The sequence below is a fragment of the Triturus cristatus genome, chromosome 4_2 (assembly GCF_964204655.1).
Source record: "Triturus cristatus chromosome 4_2, aTriCri1.1, whole genome shotgun sequence".
Taxonomy (NCBI): Eukaryota; Metazoa; Chordata; class Amphibia; order Caudata; family Salamandridae; genus Triturus; species Triturus cristatus.
This window is the reverse complement of record NC_140586.1, coordinates 397277436-397304839: the sequence shown is the minus strand read 5'-3', so window position 1 is coordinate 397304839 and position 27404 is coordinate 397277436. Positions and strand designations below refer to the sequence as shown.

At 46.9% G+C, this 27404-nt stretch overlaps 1 protein-coding gene across 2 annotated transcripts in view; it reads right to left on the bottom strand.

The window, feature by feature from the left end:
- PTBP2 (polypyrimidine tract binding protein 2) overlaps window positions 1-27404 on the bottom strand; it is a 220129-nt gene that overhangs the window by 96752 nt on the left and 95973 nt on the right. For both annotated transcript variants that reach the window (XM_085601853.1, XM_085601852.1), the window contains exons 5-7: window positions 22575-22718; window positions 16103-16264; window positions 15913-16023 (exon numbers count right to left, since the gene is read on the bottom strand). In XM_085601853.1, coding sequence (XP_085457979.1) covers window positions 15913-16023; window positions 16103-16264; window positions 22575-22718 — 417 coding nt within the window. The remainder of the gene's footprint in view (window positions 1-15912; window positions 16024-16102; window positions 16265-22574; window positions 22719-27404) is intronic.

Here is a 27404-nt window from a genome sequence, read left to right as displayed (position 1 = left end):
TTGGGTGTTAGCCGCAGTCTTTGAGGCGGCACCACGGAAAGTTCTAGTAACGTGGTGTACCATGGCTGGCGTGCCCACTTTGGAGCAACCAGGATGAGTGTCATTGAGTGTTGCCTTAGTTTGCGTGCCACTAGCGGTATTAATGGCGCTGGGGGAAAAGCGTACGCAAATCTGCCTGACCAGTTCATCCATATCGCATTGCCCTGCGACTGTGGATGCGGGCACCTGGCGGCAAAGCTTTGGCATTTTGCGTTTTCCCTTGCGGCGAATAGGTCTATCTCTGGATGACCCCACTGCTGGAAGTACGGTTGGAGTACTGATGGATGTAGCTCCCACTCGTGCATTTGGTGGCTGTGTCTGCTGAGCAGATCCGCCATTTAATTGTCCTTGCCTGGGAGGGGTTCTGCCATGAGGAACATGTTCCTTTGAATGGCCCACCTCCACATGCTCTGAGACAACTGAGGAGTGTGTGTTCCTCCCTGCTTCTGTATGTAGTACATGGCAGTCATGTTGTCCGTCCGGATCAACACGACTTTGTTGCACAAGTGTACTTTGAATGCCTTCATTGCCAGGAAGATTGCCATCAGTTCCAGAAGGTTGATGTGCATCTTCTGTTGCTGTGTCGTCCATAGTCCCTGCACTGTGTAATTGAGTACATGAGCTCCCCATCCCTGGAGAGACTCGTCCGCCGTCAGTATTATTTGTGGAACAGGCTCTTGGAACGGTCGGCCCTTGCAAAGGTTTTGTGGATTCCACCAATGCAGAGAGTTGTATGCCCGACCGCTCACCAACACTAGGTCTTTCAACTGTCCTTGAGTCTGATTCCATTGACGTGCCAAGCACTCCTGAAGCGGGCGCATATGTAGTCTCGCGTGCGGGACTATGAAGATGCAGGAGGCCATCATGCCTATCAACTGCATGAACACTCGCGCTGGAAGGGAGTGTTGAGGTCGGAACTTTATCAGCAGTTGCATGCTGTTGATCCTCATTAAATTTGGCTGAGCTTTGGCTGCCAGTGTGTCTATGGTCGCCCCCAGGTACTGCCGTACGTGGGCGGGTTGAAGATGTGACTTTGGATAATTTAGTGAGAATCCCAGACTGTGAAGAAGGTGAATGGTGTGGGATATGTGGCTGGCACACTGCTGGGCTGACTTTGCCTGAACAAGCCAGTCGTCCAGGTAAGGGAAGACGTGAATGTGCTGTCTCCTTAAGTGTGCAGCCACTGTCGCTAGGCACTTGGTAAAGACTCTGGGCGCCGTTGTGACTCCGAAAGGGAGGACTTTTAACTGATAATGCTGATCCTGAAGAGTCAACCTGAGATATTTTCTGTGTGATGGGTGTATGGGTATGTGGAAATACGCATCCTTCAAATCCAGTGTTGCTAGGAAGTCTCCCTGACTGAGTAACGGCAGAACCTGCTGGAGGGTGAGCATATGAAAATGCTCTGACAGAATGTATTGGTTGAGAGGTCTGAGGTCCAGTATAGGTCTGAGAGACCCGTCCTTTTTTGGGATCAAGAAGTACAGAGTACACCCCTGACCCTTGTTGTTCTACAGGCACGAGCTCTATGGCTCCTTTCTGCAGCATACTTAGTACTTCCTGCAGCAATAATGTTAAGTGCTCTGCGGACATAGGACGTTGTCTTGCTGGTATGTTGGGTGGATTGGATGTTAATTCCAGACAATAACTGTACTGGACAATTTCTCTGACCCACCTGTCTGTGGTGATGGATCTCCAGACTGGTAGGAACTGTTGGAGTCTGCCCCCGACCGGTGTTATGTGGTCGGGGGGCAGTGACAAGACGTCACTGATTGTTATTGGCGGAGGACCTGGTGTTGTTGTTTCCTCGTCCTCTGCCCTTGGTGCTGGATCCACGATATCCACCCCTATTGTTTTTATTATAGGTACTCTGGGTACCTCCTTTATTGTACTGCTGCTGGGACCCCTGACCTCTAGCTGCTCCTCTATTCCCGGGGCGACGAAAGGAGCCACTCCGAAACTGCTGCGATTGTAGAGCCCCCATAGATTTCGCAGTTTGTGTCCCTTTTAATCTTTTTTAGCGTAGTGTCAACTTCGGGGCCAAATAAAAAGTCTGGGTTGACTGGTTGATTCAAGATATTTTGAATTTCAGGTTTGAAACCTGATATTCTCAGCCATGCGTGCCTCAACATCACACTAGTGTTGATCGCCCTGCATCTAGTGCGCATTTGATGGACGCATTTGTAATGAGTTGTCCCTCTCTGATGAGGAGCTCCGCTCCATCTTTGTAGTCATCTGGTAGGTGTTCTAGCAGTGTTTCTAGGGTATCGTAGTGTGACCTGTCGTATCGGTCCAGGAGTGCCTGAGTGTTGGCAATGCGCCAGAAGTTTGCTGCTTGTGCTGCTATCCTTTTTCCTGATGTTTCTAGCACTTTGGACTCCTTGTCCGGAGGAGGAGCATCACCGGTAGTTTGCGAGTTAGCTCGCTTGCGAGCATTAGAAAATACCAAGGAGTCCAACGGCAATTGACCCTTAATGTACATTGGGTCCCCTGGGGCTGGTTTGTATTTTTTCTCTATTCTCGGGTTCAATACCCGTGCTCTGGTTGTCTCCTTAAAGATGTCCTTAGCATGTTTAATAACCCCTTTTAACATTGGTAGAGTCTTGACCGTTCTTTCTGATGTGGAGAACGTGTCCACCAAGAAATCCTCCTCCAGAGTCAGAATGAAGTTCCACTCCGTGATTGGCAGCCGCTCTTTCAATGAGGGCGTTAAAAGCAGCAGTATCTTCAGTGGGAGATGGTTTTATATTATAAAGATGAGTGTCGGGAGCATTTTGTGGGTCTCCTGGGTCATTAGGGTCTCCCCATGCTTGATCCTGGTCTTGCTGTTGTTAATCAGGGTCATTATCCACAGGATAATTGGTATCCTCAGTATAGCCCTCTCCTGCATCCGACTCAGAATGTGCGGGAGAAAAGGATGGTGGTTCCTGATCACATGTGTGGTACGGTTCTAAAAGCACTGGTGTGGAACCTGACGCCATTTTCCTTTTTAGTGATATTTTGTATGAGTCTAAAGCCTTTTCTGGAACAATTCTCCTTTTGCGGAACAGTCTACCAGTGTCGATGTACTGGTCCTGTAAGTCTTCGACATTGGTTCTTTCTGTGGACACTGTTCTTGGTTGTTCGATGCTCTTCCTAAGTTCGAACATCTTCGGTTCCCCCGGTGGTGGCAATCCAAACTTGTTCGGCGCCGGCGCCGAGTGAGCCTTGGCGACCTTGTTCGGTTCGGGACCAGTTTTCGGTTCGAGAGCGTCCCGTTCCCTAATGCGCTTTAGGGACTCCGACACCTGCTGCAACGTGAATGCAGACGGTGCTTTTGATCCGACAGGCTCTTTGGAGACGGGCCTCGACGCGGTCTACGGTTTCTTTCCAGTCTTCGGGGCTTCGATCCAAAGTTTGGGATCGACGCCTCATTGATCCGGTATTCTGGCAGTCTCAGCACTCCTCGGTGTTGATGTAGTCGGATCGACCACCTTGACTTTGGTCGTTGGTGTTCCAACTTTCGGTGCTATAGACCTCTGCGTCTTCTCGGGACCGAGGGCCTTCTTCTGTTTCTCGGTGCCGAAGTCCTTTTTTGGTTTCTCGGTACCGGAGTCCTTCTTTGGTTGTTCGGCTCCGATGTCCTTTTGTGTCGACGGATTGGAAGGTTTCGATGCCTTCGATCCGATCTGAACCAGTTGCACTTTCGGTTTCAATTTGACCGGTGCCGGTTTTGGTTTCGATTTCACGGAATCGACTCCAGTCTTTTTGGATAATTCTGGCTCTTGAAATGTTCGAAGCCGGGCTTTGAGGCGGGGCTGTAGAACGATCCGAACGATCTTGGGTAAGGCCCACAGGCGATCCCTCGACCTGAGCCTTATCAAGACTTATGCCCTCGGCCTCCGCATCGACGGATTGGCCTAGCTCCTCACCCGAGCTATCTTCCTCGGCCCCAAGGGCCTTATCGTCGTCTCCTACCTCGTCGACGACGTCTTCGTCCTCGAAGATCACCTCATCATCGTAGTCATAGTGGGATTCATGCTCCGAAGCAGGGCTCGATTGTACCTCTTAGACGCTCTCGACTTCTTCATCCTCGGCGCTGAATATGTTAACCGGGTTAGGCGCCGATTTTGTGGCCTCCAATCTAGCCGCTCGTCGATTCCGAAGGGTCTTCTTCGACCGGAACCGGGCGCAGGCAATACACCTGGTCTCATCATGATCCGGTGATAAACATTTGTTACACACCGGATGGACATCAACGTGTGGATATTTCGCGTGACATAGGGGACATCTCTTGAAGGGAGTCCTCGATTCCATCTTTGAACGTTGATCGATGTTCGGACCGAGTTTCGGTCCGAGAAGGGTGAATAAGTCCGAGAACAAGTAGAATAAGTTATCGATACCGAACGCAAACAATACCGAAGATATCTAAAGGCTTTGGCCTTAAATAAAGTTTTCCTATCTTGAGCTAAGATCAGCACATCCGAACCCAATGGCGGAAAAAAACAATCTGAGGATGGAGAGGATGCCCATGCGCACTGTAGTCCAGGGGAGGAGCCACCTATCTCGTGATACTTCGAAGACTCTTCCAGGACAACAATGTGCAATCATCCGGACCCAACACTAGGCGGCGATCTATGCACAGATATGAATTCAGCAGCCCACATGCCTCGAACAAAGAAGACCTGCCCTGCAGCTGCTAAGAAGACTAAGACACACACTGCTTTGGCCCCAGCCCTACCGGCCTATCGACCCTCGAACCTGCTCCAACCCGGCATCTCGTGGCCAGCAACCTCACAAACCCCTGAGGACCTGGCTACCTTTTGACTCTAAGACCCCTGGGACTCCCATGAGTAGAGGCTCTACTCAGAAACTATTTCTAATCCCTGGCAGCAGCCCGGAACCGCGAACCCAGCACACTCTGCACTCGCACAAGCCTGGTCTGTGCCGGAGTGAACAAAGACCACGAGGACAACCTCACGGCGACTGTGACTCCGAGTCCGGCAACCAAAGACCTCCCTCGACACTCCTGAAGAAGCCTGCAGCCTCAGAACCAGGTTGCCCCCCCCCCCCCCAACCACGATCAACAGAGGGTAAGATTTCCCGACACCAAAAGACACCCCTGCACCCGGTGCCCCGCGGCCCCTTAAGTCCAATCCTGGGGTACCTACCTATCCTCCAACTACCCAACTTACCTCTCGAAGTGGTGGTGGCACCTGAAGAATCTTCGTCCGAGCTTGCAGTCTTTTTCTAAACCGGAGATTTCCCATTGAAATCAATTGAGCGCCTGAAGGCTCAAAAGCACCCTGCACCCAGCCGCCCGAGTGGCCCCGGCAGTGCAACCTCTACAGCTATCTACTTCCCCACTTGCCTCAAGTGACCAGGAGCCCAGCTCCCACAGCCGCGTGACCTGCTAGTCAGCAGCCACCAAACAGGGCCCCCCTACTTCTCACAGGATACCATTGGGCCCAACTCTCTCTGCACCCGGCCGCCCTTGTGCCGCTGAGGGTGAACCAGATTATCTGTTCCAGTTTATCTTATTTAGATACAACACACATGGGCATCTTCACTGCTTATTACTACTCTCCATCATTTCCCTGCTGGCGAAAAACAATCTGAGGATGGAGCCGAAGCCCATGCGCAGTATGATCTAAAGGAGGAGTCACATACTGTGAGAAAGTGGCTCTGCATATACTGTTCCCAAATAGGTACAGTGTGTACAGAGTCCACAGTCCCCAGAGGGAAATTATGGAGAGTAGTAATAAGCAGTGAAGATGCCCATGTGTGTTGTATCTAAATAAGATAAACTGGAACAGATAAAGGTAGCCGGGGAGGCGGGTGGGCGTGTGTAGATCTGCAGCTCGACATGCCAAGAACAGATGCATACTGGTAAGTAGCATATTTCGTTCGAGGCATATGAGCTGCACACAGTGCATAGATTATATAGCAGTACTGGCTCCTAGCGGCGACCACCAGTATCTGTTGCAGTTGTTTGAAACAGTGTTTTAAGAACAGCCTGGTCCACACTAGCTGCTTGTTTGATTTGCACATCTACACAATAGTGTTAAGTGAAAGTGTGCGGTGTAGACAATGTAGCTGCTTTGCAGATATCTATGGGGATGTTCCCTAAGAATGCCATGGAAGCCCCTATTTTACGTGTAGAATGGGCTTTAGGGGGAACAGATAGCATGCGTTTTGCTTTGTGGTAAGCAAATCTGTATGCATTTAACAATCCACCTAGCTATCCCAGATTTGGAGATGGGGTTGCCTTTGTGTGGTGGTGAGAAAGACACGAACAGTTGTTTGGTCTTACGAAAGGGTTGTGTCCTTTCGATTTAGTAGAGTAAGGCTCGTTTGACATCTAGTGTGTGTAGAGCTCTTTCTGCAATGGTCTGTGGCTGTGAGAAGAATACGGGCAGTTCCACAGACTGGTTTAGGTGAAAGGGAGAAAGGACTTTAGGGAGGAATTTTGGATTAGTGCGGAGAACAACCTTGTTATGGTGCATTTGCAGAAAAGGTTCTTGAATGGTGAGTGCTTGTATCTCACTGACCCTTCTGAGGGAAGTAATGGCTACAAGAAATGCAGATTTCCATGTTAGGAATTGAAGTTCAAATTTGATGCCTGTTTTGTAGATAAGCAGCTATGGCTGCAAGGTTCAGTCTAAGACGTGTAGGCTAGGTTGCATCTTTGTAGGTGTAATAAATAGCCTATGATGTGTTGAATGGACACATCTAGGGGATCGAAGTTATTGTTGTGACAATAGATCACAAAACGTTTCCACTTGGCTGCGTAGCAAGCTCTAGTGGTAGGGCGTCTAGCTTCTCTAATGACGTTCATACAGTCAGGGGGAAGATTAAGATAACCGAATTCTAGGATTTCAGGAGCCAGATCGCAAGGTTGAGCTGAGCTGGGTCCTGGTGCCTGGTCTCTCCATGGTTCTGGGTTAAGAGGGGTGGAGAGAGGTGTAACTTTTGGTGCGGTACTACAGATAGTTCCAGCAGTGTGGTGTACCACGGTTGTCTGGCCCGAGTTGGAGCTATTAGTATATGAGTGAGGGAGTATTGCTGTAGTTTGCGCACCACTAATGGAATGAGTGGGAGAGGCGGAAAAGCGTACGCAAATCTGCCTGACCAGTTCATCCATATTGCATTGTCTTTGGACAATGGGTGTGGATACCTGGCGGCGAAGCTTGGGCATTTGGCGTGTGTGCGCGGCGAAGAGGTCTATTTGTAGATGCCCCCACATTTGAAAGTACGGGTGAAGAACTTGTGGATGGAGTTCCCACTCGTGGATTTGTTGTGTTTGTCTGCTGAGCAGATCGGCCATAGTGTTCTGGACTCCCGGGACATGTTGGGCTAGGAGAAAGATTTTTGGGCGTATGGCTCATCTCCATATGGTCTGTGCTAACAGAGCTGTGGAGTGTGTGTGCCGCCTTGTTTTTGTATATAGTACATGGCTGTCATGTTGTCCGTGCGGATTAGGACGGCCTTGCCTGAGACATGGGTTCGAAAGGCCTTCAGGGCTAAGAAAATGGCTAGTAACTCTAGATGGTTGATGTGGAGTAACTTTTGTTGAGGTGTCCCCCTGCCCTGAGTGGTGTGATGTAGTAGGTGAGCTCCCCAGCCGGAGAGCCATGCGTCCGCTGCCAGTACTATCTGGTGAACCGGGTCCAGGAACGGTCGCCCTTAGGAAAGGTTTTTGGTGGTCCACCACTGCAGAGAGCGATGGGCGCGACAGTCTACCAACACCAGATCTGTCAACTGACACTGGGCCTGGTTCCATTGGCACGCTAAGCACTCTTGGAGAGGACGCATCTGGAGTCTTGCGTGAGGTACTATGAATATGCAAGAGGCCATCATTCCTATAAGTTGCATGAACACTCGAGCTGGAAGAGTGTTCCGGGTGAAATTTGGCGCATAGAGCCTGAATGTTTGCTATCCTGGCAGGACTGGAATAGGCTAGCACTTTCGAGGTGTCTATGGTGGCACCGAGGTATTGTTTTACGTGGGACGGTTGCAGATGGGACTTGGTATGGTTTATTGTGAAGCCCAGTTGGTGAAGTAGTTGGATAGTGGCGCGAGTGTGTTGTACACACTGGTTGTACGAGTTGGCTTTTATGAGCCAGTCTTCTAGGTATGGGAAGACGTGGATGTGTTTTCGCAGGTGTGCTGCCACTACCACTAGGCACTTGGTAAACACCCGTGGTGCTGTGGTGACTCCGAATGGGAGCACTTTGAATTGATAGTGTTGACCGTCCACTACAAATCTGAGAAACCTCCTGTGAGCCTTGTTAACAGGAATGTGGAAATAGGTGTCCTTGAGGTCTAGGGTGGCAAGGAAGTGGTTTTGGGAGAGCAGGGGAAGTACCTGCTGGAGTGTGACCATGTGGAAATGGTCCGAGTGTATATAGTGATTTAGGGGTCTGAGGTCGAGGATGGACCTTAGAGTATCGTCCCTTTTTGGTATGAGAAAATATAGGGATTAAGCTCCCATATTTTGTTGGTGGGCAGGAACTAGTTCTATTGCACTCTTTTGAAGGAGGGAGATTACCTCCTGCTTTAGAATTGACAAATGTTCCTGTGACATTGGGCGTTGTTTGGGTGGAATGTTTGGGGGGGGGGGGTAGATGTTAGTTTGAGGCAGTAGCCTGACCGAATTATCTGTGTTACACATTTGTCTGAGGTGATAGTAGTCCAGACAGGAAGAAAATTGTCGTCTGCCCCCGACTGGAGTGGGATGGTCTGGGGGGGGGGGGGGGGGGGAAGAGTGGTGGGAAGTCATTGGGCAGGGGTGGAGGCAGAGCGGGAGGTGTTAGTTTTGCTTCTGCCCTTATTGTTGTTACCCCTGTAGCCGCCTCTGTAGTAACCCCTAGTGAAGGTGGATTGGGTAGGGGCTTTATAGAGAGTGGAGGAGCTGTTGGAGGAGTAGCCTCTGGAGGTGCTTCAAAAGGAAGAACGGCGAAAGGAGCGCCTGGGAGGGTGCGACTGTAGGGCTCCCATAGGCTTTCCGTATCGGTGTCCATTTTCATTTTTTCCAGGGCAACGTCAACGTTTGGGCCAAACAGATGTTCCTGGTCAAAGGGGTGGTTGAGGATGGAAGCCTGCACCTCGGGTTTGAAAGCCGAAATTCGTAGCCAGGCATGCCTACGGAGGACGCTGGTGTTAATTGCCCTAGAGGCGGTGTCAGCTACATCGAGGGAGCAGCGATTGGAGGTGTTGGTGATGGTTTTGCCCTCCTGGATTAGCTCATTTGCTCTATTACTCTATTTGTCAGGGAGGTGTTGCATTATGGCTTCTAATTCGTCATAATGTGCCCTGTCATATCTTGCCAAAAGCACTTGGGTGTTTGCAATGCGCCATATGTTGGCAGCCTGGGATGCAGTTCGCTTGCCAGAGGCGTCTAGTAGTTTGAACTCCTTATCAGGTGGTGGTGCCTCACCTGATGCCTGGGAGTTTCCACGCTTCCTTGCAGTGTAGAATACTAGGGAGTCTAGTGGTGCGGGCCCTTTGATGTAGGTGGGGTCTGTAGGGACGGCCTTATACTTCTCGATGCGAGGGTTGATGACCCTGGCCCTGACCGGGTCTTTAAAGACCACTGGCGCGTGCTTGATAACCCCCTTAAGCATGGGCAGAATGGAAGTGGCCCTGTGTGTAGTGCCAAAGGTATCTAGGAGGAAGTCCTCCTCCACAGGGTCTGTATGGAGATCAACTCCGTGGGAGTGTGCAGCCCTATGGAGCAGTTGGTTAAACGCCATAGTGTCTTTGGGGGGGGGGGGTGATAGGGATGGTCTTGAAGGGTAAAGGTCATCCTGCGGGACGTAGTCGTCCCATGGGTCTGAGGAGCCTGCAGAAGTGGGGTCCCCTGTGGGTTGGTCATGGGGTCTCTCCCCTGTGTCGTCGTAGACTTTGTCATCATCCTCATCCGGAGAGGGGGTGGGGGAGGAGAGGGAGGAGGTGGAGGTGGGGGTGAAGGTAGTCTCAACGGGGAGGTAGCAAAGTCTCTTCTCTTTGGAGGTGGAGCTGGGGCAGGCTTGTCCAGCGGTCTTTTTGATGCGGAGCATCAAATGTCCAGTTTTAGGGTCTTTGACCAGTGTTTTTTGTAGTGGATCGGGCCGAAATAGTTACTCTGAGGGGCCAATCCGTCAGCGCCGAAGGTGTCGGAGCCGTAGGTTTTTTAGTCTTGGAATCGGCATTGGTTCGTTGTTTTGAACTGTGTGGCTTAGAAATGTCCGGTTGTTTCCTCGGTTCCGAGATGACTTTCGGCTTCGAGGTGTGGGAATCGAGGTCTTTGGATTTTTTGCTCGGTTCCGGGGATGGTGTCGGTACAGAGGAGCTAGTGCTCGTCTATGGCAGTAGGTGCTTCGGTGTGGAGCTCGGCGCGGAGGAGGAGGCTATCTTCTTTTTCGGTGCCGGTGCGGAGGAGTGTTTCTCTGCACTGACGGCAGGCTGGCTCGAGCCCGAGCCACCAGAAGGCTTGATGGGCTTCTTTACCGGGCCCGAAAGCGAGGTATGTGAAGCAGTGTCTTTGGTCGTGCCTAGGACCGAAGGCGAAGGAGTGACCAAAGCCTTTTTCGATGCAGTCGAGGGTGGGGATCGATGTTAGTACTCACGCCCATCTGTGCCAGAGTGATGTCCTCGACATCTGAGTCGTCTGCTTCAGAGGCGCGGACGAGGCCCTCTTCGGTGTGGTGGTCTTCGGAAACTTCGACGCCTTCTCAAAAGATGTCATCGGGGATTGCAGTCGGCGAGTGTGCCATGGTTCTCCTCGCCCTTCTGTCACGAATGGTCTTTTTCGACCGGAAGGATTTGCAAGCCGGACAGTCTCGTGCCTCGGGTTCTGGGGAGAGGCAGAGGTTGCACACCTCATGGAAATCAGTGTGGGGAATCTTTGACCCACATCGAGGACACTTCTTAAATGGAGTCCTTTCCATGAGCCAGGACCGGAGCTTAGGTAGGCCCAAAGGCCTTCGTCAGCGACTGGAATCGAAGACTTTGAACGATGAGTCGCATCGAGTGTTGGAGATCACGATCGAAACAATATCGCGGAAAGGGAAGGATTGCGCGCCGATCATAACTGAAAACAGTTCGGAACCGGAGCGCGAAGAACACATCCGAGCCCGATGGCAGGAAAAAAAACAATCTGAGGATGGAGCCGAAGCCCATGCGCAGTATGATCCAAATGAGTTGTCACATACCTCGTGACTTCCAAAGACTTTCCAAGAAGAAAAACAACTGCAAACATCCGGGCCAAACACCAGATGGCAATCTATGCACAGTGTGTAAACTGCAGCTCATATGCCTCGAACACTGATGTTTGGAGTGAGCCAGCTGGTGCAGAGGAGGGAGGAGTCTAGGAAGGGTTATTTTGGAGAAGGGGTTTGGCATGAGAGAGTGAAGATAGAGGATAGATCGATAAAGGTGTGAAGTGATGGTAGGATAGACTAAAGCTCGTTTTTTTTGTACAATCGGACGAAAGTAATAAACAGATGATTACATAGTAAGGAAATATATGTGTAACTAATATATATTGAGGCATGTTTTTGTAGAGTAGTGAGAGGAGATACTGATGTAGTGGTTTTCTGTGAATGATTTGTATGTGCTGTACTGCAGGTGAATGGTCTTTGAATAGTACAGGGAGTGTTTTGGAGAAGAGTATGTAGAGCAGAGGTCTTCAAACTTTGTTGCGCTGAGCTCCCCTAAGCTAAATATTTTGAAGTCAGGCCCCCCCTCCAAAACTTTATGGCATGGACAGGAAAAGGTGGAGGAGCAGGGCTGAGCACAGAGGTTTGAGCATGTGACACCATTTCAGGGGTACTTTTTCTGCAGCTCATAACCCACAGTATTGTGAAACTTCTAAAAGAGTAAATGCTTGAAACAAAAACAGAAATTGACCAACAAACACTACTCCCCATAGTTTGGGGAATTGTGAGCCCCTCACACTCCTGGTCCCCAGTACAACACCAAATGCTTCACTAATGATATATGCATTCCTTAGTAGCAGGCGGTCACATGTTCCTCTTTCACCCCTTTCCCCACTGTGCCTGGCCATCACTCCAGTCGTGACACAGGCGCTCTATACCTTTCAGAACAAATAGCTCCCACACGGTGTCCCTACCGCAGCAAGGGTTCCCTATGCACTAATGCTAGGAAGGAATATGAGCCCTGATGTCTCTTTTGCAAAGACACCCATGTGCTACCCATGAAACGAACCCTTGATGCAAAGTAATTCAAGGCACCATGTAGTAAGACTGTTACTTTGAGAAACTATCCAATGCAAATCCTGACTTGCTTTGGATAGTAAATCCCAAGAAAACACTTTGCATCAGGTTTGCATCCCAAAAGTAACAAACCTGTTGCAAAGCATTAGTAAATCTTGTCCCTATAGTGGCGCTGCGCAGCCTTGTATTACATTTGGGTACAATCCAGTGCAAATTGTGATTTGCACTGGATTGTTAATACCAATACACTTTGCGTTAGGTTTGTTTAAAAAAAGTAAAACAAACTTTACGCAAAGTCTTTGTAAATCTGAGCCCAAGACATTGCTGCAGCCTGTCTTCAGCGGTGTGTAGTAAAATTTTAAAATAAGGACAGTGCTTCCTGCCAAAAACAGGGACCTTGTAGCATTATAAAACAAAATCACTATTCCCCACTGCACCAAGCAGGATTAAATTCGGACTCTCTCACACAAACATCTGCAGCAATTGCATTAACCAAATGAGATTTCATACTTTATGAGTGCCTTTCTCACTAATTAATTTGTGTGTATAATTTTAAATGCAGTTAACGTAAAGTTGAAAAAAAACATTTATAACCAGCTACTGAATATTTTTTTGTTCTTTGTAGGCCTGTAATATAACATACCGACTGACCTCTGCCCCATGCCAACTAAAATCAGTTCCCATGCTTTTTTTATAGCCCTTTCTCTGCGTGTAAATGAAGATCGCCTTGAAACAAATCAATAAGTTCGCACTTCCAGGCCATCTTCATTTACACTTCTTTTCTGAGACATTTGCGCCCCCTTGAGAATGCACCACAGACCCCCAGGGGGGCGCGCACCACCGTTCGAAGACATCTGATGTAGAGGGTAAGAGGGGATGAACAAAAGTTGTGTGTGTCAATTATAGGTTTTGTCATGATAAAAGGTGATATGTTAGGCGCAAGTAGAGGATATAACTGGTGTTCTGTTTGAAAAGGGAGTACAGGAATAAATCTCTCCTCTTTCAGGCAGTGTGGTGAATCAAAGAAAGCTGGCAGGATAACGGACTGTCCAAAATGAAATGGCAAAACCACTTTTGGCAGGAAGGCGGCCTAATTCCTTACCGCAAATCTATCTAGAAAGAAAATGGTGTAAGAAGGCTGTGCCAACTGCTCCTGCAGATCACTCATGCAGTGTGGTGAAATGATACTGGCCCAATCCAAGGCCTCTGATGACTTGGTACCAGTTATTCCTGATCTTTTTCAGAAATCTGGGCCAGAGAGAGAGGCGAGAACGTGTACAGGAGTCCTGCACTCCATGCCAGCTGGAAGGCATCTCTTAATGAGATATGAAGAAACCCTAAAGCGCAAAACTTTCAACACAGAGTTCTCAATAGTGCAAAAGATCTAGCCTTGGTTCTCTACACTGTTGGAAGATGCCCTGCACCAGATGTAGACATCACTCATGATCTACCAGATGCCATATGGTCAGTCTTGGCAATCAGGGACCCTGCCAGGTGGTTCAAGATTAGGAAAATACCCACGTCCAGAGACACAGTGAGAACCTGCACCAGCCACTCCTTGATGGATGGCAGGAGCTAGCCCAGAGACGACACTGTCCGCTCAAGGCAGGAAAGGGTTCTGCTACTGGACTAGCATTGTTTGAGCAGCCACCACTGATCTCCCAAGACATCTTCTCCAAGACCTAGATGAAATCTGTCAGACTGTCTTGATACTGGGCCCACTGTACTTCAAGTTCCACTGCAGAGCCCGCATGAGCCACCTACCATAGCAGACGAGAAGGAGCCAGACTGTCAGTGCAGTATCATTAAACACAAGCAAGGGCTCAGACGTAGCTGGTGCAGGCTGTAAGAGCAATGTTACAGCAATTGTTTGAATCAAGTTGTATGATGACGGGTTGCTCTTTGTAATTTCATAGATCATCGGTCAGGCTTCAGCGAAATAAGATCCAAATCGGACATTGTTGTTGACAAGTACTTTTCTTGAATCGGTAGCACCGCCAAAAGTGTAGCGAGGACTGGTGTGGATTTCTGGCCCAGAGTAGTAGTCGGTGCCTGAATCGTTATAGGCACAGTAACGGGTCCTATGGGCACAGACTGTAGTGGGGGGTGAATTTGCCAGTGGTAACCATACTGCGGGCTCCACAGTAATCAGGAATTCACCGGATGTTACCAGCATGGCCTCCTTAAACGCCACCATCTGCTGCAGGGTCGATGATGGCCCAGGAAACTGAGGGAATCAGTTCTGTGGCCTAAGATGTCAAAGAGGATCAACAAACATAGTGCGCTCTTGCATCTTCTCTTTGGAGTCAGTGGAGGGATTGGGTAGAGTGTCGCTGGATTTCTTGTACTTGAGCATGGACTTACCAGAGGATTCCGAATGAAGTTGAGCAGCCCCTGGACAGCCTCGTGGTCAGGACTGGGATAACACCTGCAACTTGGATCAGTAGCATGGCCTCTAAAAAGGTCACAATTTAAGGTGTTCAGCGACAAAGCATGCCCTTACTGCTCTCAGATGACCTTTGGGTGCACATATTGCACGACTTTAAAGTCATGGGTCGAGCAGACACCCCAAAAACAGACTTCATGCTGGTCTGTGACTGACATCTGCTTCCAATAGTCAAGGCATCACTTGAACCTCTTGTTTAAGGTGGAGACATTGAGCACTAGCTCAAATAGTTCAATAGCCATCAATGTACAAAAAAAATAGTGGGCAGAGCTCCAGATCCAAGAGGTGCGGAAATTAAGAGAACTAATGATGGCAAACAGGTGTGGGGCATATGTGCTTCTATTTTGTCACTTGTGGGTCAGCATGGAACTATCAAGGAGCCACACAGCGCTACCTGGCAGTGCTCAGGAGCACTGCTGTAAAACTTTCTGGGTCCAGTCTGGCACCTGGGCAGAATTCCATGGTGAGAAATCTGCAGTTACAATTATCTAGCAGAATCATTTCTAGAGAACCCTGGCCACTTGTGTAAAAAAAAGTTAGAAATTAGATCTAATGATAGCCAACGACAACATTTAGCAATAAGGACATTACTAAAAATGACTGCAGCAGCGCATTTCCTCTGACTGAGTGGGTTTCCAACCTGCTTGGAGAAACATCCTGATGGAACTCTATTGGCTCCCTTTGCTGGCCAACAACATCTTTAAAACCAGTTGCATCATTTACAAAACCACCACAACCAGCACCAAGCAGGCAAGCTCAAAACCTCTGGTGGTTCTTGGCTCACCAGCAGCCAGGACACAATCAGACTGTAGACTAATAAGGGTATAAAAGAAGATTGTGGACATTGGCTCTTCCATGTATGCACCCAGGACATGTAACGCCATATTCTGATCCATGAGGACCACCCCCAACAATGCTCCAATTTGGTAAAGAGTTGAATACTGACCTCTTTATCACAAGGCATTAACTGCCTACAAACCAGCTTCCTCTCCTATTACTGGCTAACTTGATGCTTGGCGTTGACTCTGTACAGTGCTCCAGTGCCTTTTGCCTAGGTTTGTACAGTAGAAATACCATATACAAAGATACATGTCCTTTTTTTGGCATTGCACTCAAGAAGATTGGGAGGAAATTCGCAGCAGCTGTATGGCAGCACTTTTTTTTTTTTTTAATACATTCAACTTAATGTTATGTCATTACATAAACGGGGATCCCAAAATGTTCACTTACTAATTTTGCTTGCTGTGCATTAACTGGATCACCATACTGCAGCAAAGCTTGAAATTGGTTATTCTTAGTAAATGTAATGATCTTCAAGACAGCACCAAACTTTGAAAATATCTGTTGAAAACATAAAAACATTATAAAAATGTTCACATAATTAAAAAGAGAAAACAAAATAAATGAAAATTCAAATTACCTGGTGAAGGACATCAAGTGTCACAGGATAGTACATGTTGTCAATAATTATTCTTAAAACTGGACTCTGGCCAGAAGAAACTGAAATGTCACCAGTTGGCCCAGCTAAAGAGGAATTCGATGTATGTACGGATGTAACAGCCTGAAGAACAGATTGAGCTCGCTAAACAAAGTAGAATAAAGAGGTTAGTTTATTTACTCGTAGATCGCTTTATTACTATGATGCAAAGAGGAAACAGTAATAGAGTTCACTTTGGTTATTTTTCACATTAGTCAAGCACCTTCTCTAGCTTCACTGCCACAGCAGCGAGCATGCTGGACCACATTATTGTCACAAATGACATACTTCTGTGGATACGGTGTGGATTTCCAAGAGGAAAAACAACTGCAAACATCCGGGCCCAACACCAGATGGCGATCTATGCAGTGCGTAATCTGCAGCTCATATGCCTCGACCAGAGCTATTCTCAGTGTATTACTAGTATAGAAATATATATATATATATACACATACATATATACACACACATATATACATATATATATATATATACACATATATATACACATACATACACACACGCATTGAGAAAGTGTTTATAAAAAACTGACAGACATTGTGAAAAAGTGATATCAAAAATGTGTTTTAACTAGTATTTTATCAAATGCAACCTCGTGTTTTTTTTTTTAGCTTACAATGCGTGGAATAAAGAATTTTAATTAAAAAAAATATGTTATAACATCTGTGTTAGTGATATTTTTGGTTCAGTGCAAACTAATTGAGATATTGATCTTTGAAGTATATTTGACACAGAAGGGAAATTCCTTTTATAAGTGTAAAACTTTCGGTCCCTTTTGGTCCTTGGGGTAACTCACTTTGCGGGCACAAATGACAGCCATTAGTGAGAGAATTTGGCACAAGTTGCACACCAAAGTCATGTTTCACATTCAATACCTCTTAGTACTTTCCCGTTTTTATTATTTTCATTTTAGAGGAAGAAACAGTAGGCCCTGAGCAATGAAAAGGTCTATCCTTACGTTTCTGAAACCAAACATACAGGGCATTTCAAGGAAGACCTATGAAATTAAATAAATTACTTACCAGGAACACCACTTCTCCGAGTAGACGAAAGCACTGCTTTCATCACCCTTAGATTTTGCATAATCATGTACATCAGCCGCTAGAAAATAAAAAATGCAACTAATCCATCTATTGGAAGCTGGGAAACAAGGCCAGTTCTATGTCAGACTACATCAACGATACCCTCCGAAGTTCATACTTAGAGAGTAAACTTCATAATGCTATGACAGGGTGTGCTCTGGAGGCATTAAAAAAAAACCTATCCAAAGTTTAGCCTCTCGTAAAACACTTAACTCGTGTGGTCCCAAAACGTGAAACAGCCTGACTTTTGCAACAAAGAAAAAAGAAAACACACCTAAAGTTCATAAAAGACCTGAAATCTGTCTTGTTCTATCAAGCCGTCTCAGTCCACAGCCCTGTAGTATTCGGCCACCTGAATCTTCATTGATGAGCTGAGTTAATCTCCGCATATTTACTTTGCACTGTGTAAACCATCACTCAGGTTAACAAAGGCAGTCAACTTTCTGCTTCATCTCTAGCAGTCTCTCCCTTTCAGGAATTGTATTGTCATGTGAGGGAGAAGCAACTGTTCTGCCTCCTACTTGCTGTTCTTTTTTTTATACATCTCCCCCTCCTCGTTTTCAACTGGAAGCATTTTTTAAGGAGCTACTTAAGTGGGTGGCACAATCAGTGCTGCAGGCCAACTAGTAGCATTTAATTTACTGTTTATAAGTATATGGTCTACCCCGCTACAAGGACCTTACAAGTAAATTAAATGTGCTAACTAGGCGTAAGCCAATTTTACCATGCTTAAGGGAGAGAGCACAAGCAATTTAGCACTGGTTAGCAGTAGTAAAAGTGCACATAGTCCTACACCGAGCCAACAAAAAGAAATTCAGCAATAATAGGAGGTGTGCAGGCAAAAGGTTTGGGGGAATACCACACTAACGCCGATAGGTCTAACAGTATGCAACTCATCACGCTGGAATATCTTCAGAGTATATGTAGCCTGATGGTTACCAGTACTGCCTATTAATTGTGCATTTATTTTCACTTCCATAACGGATGTTGACAATTCAGACACCACAATATTCATTACACAGGTTACTATTCTATTAAATAAAAGACATTTTGTGGTGTTTATGTTCAGAAATAAGAATCTCGTAATCTGCTCCCACCGCTGCGAAGACTGAAGAACGATGTTAAAAACTGGCAATCACTCCCATTGACATTACTGGGGAGAGCAGCATTGTTCAAGATGATTGCCCTCCCTAGGTTCCCATACGTGTTACAAAATGCCCGCGCACCTGTTCCCGACTCGTATTTTAAAGCCATTGAGGCAGAGGTGGGCCTTCTCCTATGGGAGGGAAAACCTCGAATAGCTTTGAGTAAACTAACGCACAGTTGGTACGACGGCGGCATCGCCCTGCCCAACATAGTTATATTACTGGGCATCCCAGCTCATAGTGATCAATAAGTGGCTGCACGCCCCACAGGAGGAGCCAGCTCTGCGCCTGGATAGGCTCATGTTGGGTGTGAATGGTCCCATGGAGGCACTGTACAATAAACACAAGAAAAACACGCTAGTTGGACCCAAGGCCCACACCGTGCAAATCTGGTACGCAGCGTGCACTGGGGTGATTACTCGGCATACCCCACTGTGGACTCCCAGAGACTCGGCAAACTGCGCACATGCAAAGGTTTTACTGGGTGGGATCTTATAGGCATCTCCAAAGTTGGCGACTTATGGAAACAAGCATTTGCAATGCAATAGGTCTCGCATTTACGCAAGCTTGAGCTATTACCATTGCAAATAACAATGCCTTTTATTTTTGTTTTAAAAACTTAAATAAAGGGCATTGTCATTTACAAAACCAATAGCTTAAACTCAAGTAACTGCAAGACCTATTGCATTGCAAATGCTTGTTTAACCTGAGTGTCATTGGTGAACACATTAAAATGGTGCAGCTAATAACATACCAGCGTGACCTTTGTTCTATTGACAAATGCAGTTCTCTGAATTCACTTCGGTGGCTTGCTTGGGTGTAGCACCGGAATGTGCCCAGGGCTAGTGCAGGGCAGCCCTTGTGGTTAAAGCACCGAGGGCTGAGAGGTTCTCTGTGTCCGGGGGTGGCGGCAGCGTCAGGGGGTGTTGGGGGTCCCTGGGGGGTGTGGTGAGGCATGAAGGTCGGAAGTAGACACTGCAGCACTAAACCATGTGTCACGGTTGTGTGCACACATTGATGACATTACTCCGACTCATAAGCGCCCCAAACGAAAACCAAGCCAACCACTCGAAGTCGTCTTCTGGCGAGCAATGAAAGGATTCGGGGACACATGCCATCATTTGGGCTCAGATAAGAGTAAGATTGAGAACAAACGCAGCGTGCATTGAATTCACAGATTAACTTGTAGTGAAGTAGAAGAAATGTTAAGTAGGAGGAAGACAAAGCAATGCTCGGTTTACAGAAATCTCGATCAGTGGCACACACATCAATGCAGGCCACAGCACTTTCAGAAAGGCCGAGAGATCACCACATGGCTACGAGGCCATAAACTTGCCTTTTATGGCCAAGCAATGGGAAAGGAGGCAGGGAGCAGGACCGGGTGGGTCACGTGGGGAGGGGGGTGGTGTCAAAAGCTTTGGTTAGTTCAAAACAGCAACTACAGAAAGGGTGGGGGGGTTAGTTAAGACAGCTGCAGATGCACTGGGCTATGTATCCCTGTGTAATGGAATGGGTGCTCATGCAAAGCACTTCAGGCCCTTCGTGGAGAGTTTTTTGTTTTTGCAGATTAATATAGCGCAAACTCAACCCTAAGGCCACAACCTCTCCCTAGCGAGTCTTTGCGTAGTGTGACCTTTGGCGTATGGCACCCAGCCAGTCAAGTCCCCGCCCTTCCTGTCACCCCCGGTACATGTCACCTTAAGGCCCTGGAGCCCTAATTATGCAGAATTCACTACATAGAAACACTTCCCACCTAATCTCATTATCAGCACAGAACCAAGCACACCCCCCACACGGTGTATAGTGCTATCTGTGTGGCGAAGCGCTGTAGCGCCTCACATAGGGGTAGTAAGCGCTATGCAAAGGGTGTAGTATAATACACTACAATTATACCCGCTAATCATACGAGTTCCCTACTGCGGAGTTAAATGTAAATAATAAGTGTTCATTTATTTATTGAGTGCGCGGCCCCTTTAAGGTGGAGCCCGGATGGCTAGGTGTGGGGATGTGGGAGGGAGGCGGATACGGTATGCCAAAGGGGACAAGAGTTTACTTAACCAGCATAAGGTGAGGTGAGGAAAGCTGTGATTTCTTCCGTGCCGGATCATTGGTAGGCGGTGGTGAGGTTATCTAGCGAATCTAGTAAGGCTAAAAAACATACTGTATGACAGGAAATAGTCTTTGGCAAAACAGTGTCTGCTGGCGGGGCTGCCACCCTTCGGTGACTGGCTCGCGCGCTTCCAACAGAAATAAGCAGCGAGTCTTTCAAGTTGAACAAAGGTGATGCTATGAAAGAGCTGGTCTCTGCCCAGCCTTTGCAGAAAAAAAACGGCATTTCATTTATTAAAAAAATATTGCAAATACAGGATCCTGACGTGCAATACGTTTGCGCCGCAGAGCCGAAACTCACAATGAAAATAGCAAATCCCATATTAAAGTGAGTACAACTAGTCTAAACCAAAATGTTGGTAGACTCATTGTCTTCGGGAAACAAAAAATCACGTTTTCCGAATTCCCACGCCTGGCCGTATGTGTCCAAAGTCAATTGTGAGAACCGCGCCGTAACAAGCCCGGCGGAGCGTGGCGCGCGCGCACTTGGGGCGGGGGAGCGCATTCCAGGCGGTGGAGCGGACCCTTTGAAGTGCTCCCAAAAAGCGGATTGCATGGCGGCACGATGCGCGTGATTGTGCGCGTGCTAGCCATGCAATCCCTTTTTTGGGAGCACTTTTGGGAGCCCCTTACAATAGTCTCGCTTTGCGATAGCTTACGCGATAGCAAGGGGAGACCTAAAAAGGTACGGTGGTTTCCTTTGCACAACTACAATAAACGTATCAAATGACGGGCAAGGAACAGTACCGATACACTCAAATAAGACATGCCCTTACTAAGAATGTACCCCCTGGAACAAATCTTCCTGAGTCCTCCCCGCTCGAGGACAGTCTACTCACAGACACGCTATCCAAAAAGGCACTCTCTCTCACGTATCGAAAGCTGATAAATAATCAGAAAGATCCCACACAGACATTAAAAGAGGTGGCAAGCAGAGGTGGGGGAACTGGACGAACAGGAGTGGCAGGAGGCGCTGGCGTCCCCACAGGAGGTGGCAACCCCTGGGTTAAAACGTGCAGCTCAAAATATTACACAGAACTTACTATACGAGATTGGTAATGCATAAAATAGGGAGGGCCGACACACCACTTTGCTTGAGGGGCTGCGGGCTTATTGGCTCCTATCACACAATATGGGACTGCCCTCACATCTCACACTACTGGAGAGCTGTTATGACAACCATCACCCAGGTATGTGAGTTTGAGGTCCCTCTCGAGCCCTGAATGAGTTTACTTAATGTGTGGGAACCCACCGATCTTAATCATGCGGAGCAGAGCTGGGCTACACTCAGCGTCACCCTAGCTAAAAGGAACATTGCAAGACACTGGGGTGTGCGAGTTGCACCGACCCATCAGCAGTGGTCTCGAGATCTAGAAAGCGCCATGGTGGCAGAGAAAGCAGTCAACAGGGGATGCCCCCGAAAGTGGGCACGAGTGTGGGGGAACTGGAACAACTTTCGGGGAAACATACGTCTCCCCCCCCACGACTCAGACATTGGCATGAGTGACTGATTCTCACACTATGGAGATGATATGAGGGAAATATTAAATGTGGCTCACAATACCGCGGTAACTAAGTGGCAACGGGGGATCGCTTCTGCACCTACATGTTCTTTGGTGTGTACGAATTTACTGTGTTGCAGCACATAGGTTATTAACTGTATACGGTCATGTCTATGAGTTGTTCTACTCGCTGTGTATTGAATTGTCAATAAAATGTTTAATAAAAAGTTTAATGAAAAAAAATACGAATCTGGAAAAAGTGTCCAGAGCTAAACCTTGATTGTTTTAATGGTTATGATCACTACTAAAAACAGCAATGAAAAGGTTTTTAAGTAGGAAAAAAAAATGAAAGTTAACACAAATTATTTTCCTTTCTCCAATTATTCATCATCAGCAGATCCACATGCAGAGAGGTCTCCACTTCAAGGGCAGCACACATATTAAAGGGCTTGAAATCTGTCTTAACTTCAATTCACCATCAAAGAGCAGGAGCTCATCACTGAGTCTCCGGAACATTGCTTAGGCCATACTAAAACCAGTTAAAATAAATACATACCTGATTTAATGGACTATCTGTTTTCAACTCCTTATGATTAGAGTACTGGATGTAGACAGGTTGGTTACGAAGATTGGGAGTCATTGTTGCGTAGTAATTAACCATTGTGATTGCTGCCTCTTCACTACCCATCTCCAAAAATGCCTGCAATGTCAGAGAAATGGTTATGGAATATAATACACAATACTGAGCTATTTACCTATTTAGGATAGAAAAGGCTACTGGAATTTAAGCAATTGTATTCGTTTTACATTATACATCAGCACCAAAAAAGAGAATAGGTGGAAAGGTCAGAATATCATTAACACAAGATGGTTGTCTGGAATTTCAATCTTAGGGGTTTAGTGAATTTTGGTCTAACAAATTCATTGGGTGCTTTTAGCTCAAAAGAACTCTCCAATGACCTATAAAGTCACCTGCCATTACCTCCCTATTCCCTCAAAAAACACAACACCCTTAATAAATGGCAAAAGCAAACATGCACTAACGGAGTAAGGCACCCACAATAACATGGATTTTGGGCTTTATCAGTCATACTAAAAGAAAATGAGAGTTGAATAGGTAAAATCATAATAGTAATTCAACATTTACAATATTCTACTGTCTGGATAATGTTATCAACTTTGCTGCATAAGACTAAAGTACAATGCACAGATATCAGCAGAGAAGAAAATGTTACTGGTTATCTTGGTTCTCTTTTAGGTGATTTCCATTTATAGTCATAAGCACTTGAATAGTCCCGCCCACGTGCAGGGACCCCGAAGCACTTTTAGATATCTTTGTTGGAAAGTGGATTATTGGTAGGGGCAAATGTAGGTCTGCCACTGGCAAGAAGGCCACCAACACATGATATGACTCAGCACAGGTCTTAAAATATTATTCCTATGCTCAACCCTTGGTAACTTGGCTGCAAGCAGACAGGCTTCACTTCAAAGACTGGTATGTAAAGCATTTAAAACCACCAATTCAGTAAATAATTAAGACCCAACATAAAATAAAAATCCAGCACCAATGTATACAAATAGGTAATATTTTTAGCTTTTAAATGACACCAAAACGAAAAAAAATCCACTGTAGGGAACCAGAGATCTGAATTTTTAAAGATTAGTCACTTTCTAGTGCTTAGAAACCAACAGTGCCCCTTTTAGTCATTTTGTTTTCTCTGACAGGGACACCTTTAGAAATTGTTGTGAAGAATTCTCACCACTGTGTTGTGCCGCCTTCTTCAGCAGGCGGGGTCCAGTTAGAACTCCTTCCTGAAGTTCTGCTTGCGGGTCCCAAAGTATCCAACACACAATCCAAGGTTCTGGAATCTCCAAGAGGGTCCTTGAAAGTGTGAAACTTCAATTCCGCAATCAACTTGAACAAAACCCTTACAAATCCACTGGTACTCCAGGCTGGGAATGCTTTGTGGGGATGTCCAGGTGAGCTCTGTTAACCTGTAGCTTGCAGGGAGTCCACTCTTTAGTCCTTTTGCAGCAAGTTAATCCACAGGGCTGCAGTTTCAGTTGGTGCAGTCTTCAGAGGTCAGGCCTTAAAAACCTTTGCACAGCAAAACTTCTCAGCAGGGCACTTCTTGCTTCAGTAAGTTTCAAGCAGCAAATCTGGCGGGCTCTGCCCCTCTCAGATACTTATTCAAAATTCTCTGAGTCAAGCAGGTCATTCCTGACCAATGAGAGCAGGGTAACTCCCCAAGGCGATGACCACATGCTGTAGAGTGGGGCATTATTTTATCCCAGAGTGCATCAAATCTTCCAAATCCATAATGGCTGATTTTCCAGCAGAGTCTCAAGACCTGGCTAAACACACCCCCAGGGATGGCTTATTTCCCTAGACTCTCCCACTACCATCTGCACATACCTTCCTTAAGCCTAGCCCTGACTCTGGGTCAAAAGTGTAACTGACACCCAGGCCTCCCCTCTGCCTTTGAAGAGCATGGTTTATGACTCCACCCCCTGGCCTAGCATTCCAATGGAACAACACACTGCCCTCCCAGCAGAGCGGGTAACCCCAGGGGCTCTTTATCACCTCTTCAAAGTAGCCTGGCTAATCCACTTAACTCTGACCAATAAGGGCAGACCAATGGAAGGCTGAATTTTGACTTACAAACAAGAAAGTCGTATAACTTCTTTTATGTACACTTTAGGAGAAATTCAACAATACGATATTGTTGGATTTACTACTACCATTCTGGGAAGTCTTTGAATGGCCAGTCTAGTCCTCTATCAATAGTTATCGTTAACTTCCTAACCTATGTAACAAGGGATTTTCAATGGGAAAAATGGCTTGGGACATTTTTCCAGCACCAGGACTTACAAAAACATATTTTATAAGTACTTGCCTTATATCTACAGGAGCCCCACCCCATGTGCAACTAGGGGAGACTTTAGGGGTTCTGAATCTGTAGAAATATTGCAGATTCTCCTTTTACTGTGCTCCTATCAAAGTCGAATTTGAGCAGCACTTTACCACAATGTGGGGAGTGAAATTTCACTTCACCCAGGCATACAACTCCTCATTTAATAAGGGTGTACCTTATAAATACCGACCCCCCACCCCTGGGATAGCTATAGGAGACCCTGGGGGTCGATAATATGCCAACACATTGTAGGTTACCCATTTATAAGTGCCCCTACCAAAGTAGAGTTTGGGCACAATTTACTTTTTAAAAGCAGTCCTGGCACCCAGGGCTGTTTTTAAACTGACCTCAGGCTTCATCAGTGCACACATGCAAGTGCAGAAATAGCTACTGGTCTTTAAACTGCCATGTCCCAGGGTACTGGGGACTTCTAGGTAGTTTCAATCCCCTGTCCTATTATATACTAGGGGCTTAGGTCATGCCAATTACAGGGGTACCCCACCATACCATATTGTACCCGTGTGTATGTTAGGTGTTTTAACTGTATTCTAATGTGTTCCTTTCAGCTTAGCACTGGCCATGGGCCTGGTTAGGCAGAGCCCAGGGTCAGTCAAAATCAGTTACCACCAGCATCAGTCAGCAAAAAGTTGGGGAGTGCCCAGGGCACAGGATGACTTTGAAACAATCTTCTTAAGTGGATATTATTCACCTTTCTTCATGAGCCTGCAAAGACACTTAAGAGATAGAGAGACAATAATGCAGCCTAAATACATAGGCTACACTGGCCGCATCTTCAACTTGAAGTGAATAAAGGGTGCCAGTACACTATTTTGTGTAATTTTGTAGTGTTTAACACAGAAGAATCCCCTTCCCAAAACTCCTTTTTTCATGAGAGAGTGAGGACAGAATAGCCTCAAAGACTGACATATGTCTTGAAAATAGATGCTGTGCTTTCAAGAATCCAGAGACCACCAGTATCCAATCATACACAGTAAGAGGCAGTTACTTCTGTTCTTTTTTCTGGTTCCTTCTAACAGGACCCTGGAGCACTGAGCGCGTCCTCTACACGGCGTGTACATCTACACGGCTTTATGTATCTATAAACTACTTTCTATTTGGTGGCGTTTTGCTTTATTTTCCGCACTCTATTACTTGGTAACATATCTTGGTGGTGTACAAGGGGGGATTTCCAGAAACTCTAGAGTTTGACCGAATTGTATTATGTTGAGGACCCATTGGTCCGTCGTTATTTGCTGCCAATTTTGAAGATAGGAAATTCTTCCACCCAGGGGAATATGCGACATATGAGGAATAGGTGTCACCAGACTGTCATTGGCTCCTGGTGGTGTCTTTCGTTGGTGACCTCCTCGACCTCTAGGAGTAGATTTTGTGAAACCTCCTGTTTGTCTCTTTGAATATTGTTGACAATATGGCTGAGATGATGTGGAGTAGGAAGAATACAGGCCTTGTTGGTAACCCCCTCTATAAGAGGTTTGGCCCCTACCTCTTGAGCCACGAAAAGGAACTTTTCTATATTGTAATGTTCCCAGAGATTTTGCTGTTTCCGTATCCTTCTTGATACTCAGTAAGGCCTCATCAACATGCTTCCCAAACAGATCTACTCCATTGAGCGGAAGATCCAAGATCTTATTCTGGACTTCAGGCCTAAAAGATGTTGCTCTCAACCATCCTTGTCTGTGCAAAACAGCCGCTCCTCCCAAAGATCTGAAGGCCGTGGTCGCAATGTCCATTGCGCAATCTATGACTTCAGCCGAAGTCCTTTCACCTTCTTGGAGGATTTTCCTGGCTTCCTGTCAGCCTCAGGTATGCGGTCTATGTATGGTGATAGGTCGCACAACATTTGCCTATCATACCTGCCCAGGATGGCTAGGGCATTTGCCGCCTTGACCAGAAGGGCAGACATGGACGAAAACCTCTTCCCTGCATTATCCAAGCGCCTACCCTCTCTGTCCGGTGGCGTTGAAATTGGAGCGGATGGATTCCTCGATTTTTGTTGCGCTTGAGTTATAACGGAATCCGGTTTGAGGTGACCTAATAAACAAGCCGGAGCATCCGAAGGCGCTTTGTATTTCTTGTCCAGTCTAGCACGCACTGGAGTAACAGTTGCGGGCGTCTCCATAACTTTGAGACCTTCTTCCCATAGATGACTCACATTTGGAAGAGATCTAACCGTCTTGCGAAACGGCTCTTTGAAATCATATAAAAAGCATTCTGCTTTATCCGATGACATATTGAGCGCAAATCACTGCGCGGCTCTCTCCATTAGATTATGGAACACTCCAATGTGTTCCGGAGGAGAATCCACAAGCCTCGGTGAAGGAGATGGAAGGGGACGGAATTAGATAATCATCCCATTCCTTACTAGGGTCCGTTATCTCCCCCTCCTCCTGCTCCTCATCGTCAGATGCGTCTAGAACCGGTTGCGGCAATGGTGATATTGGCACAGGAAC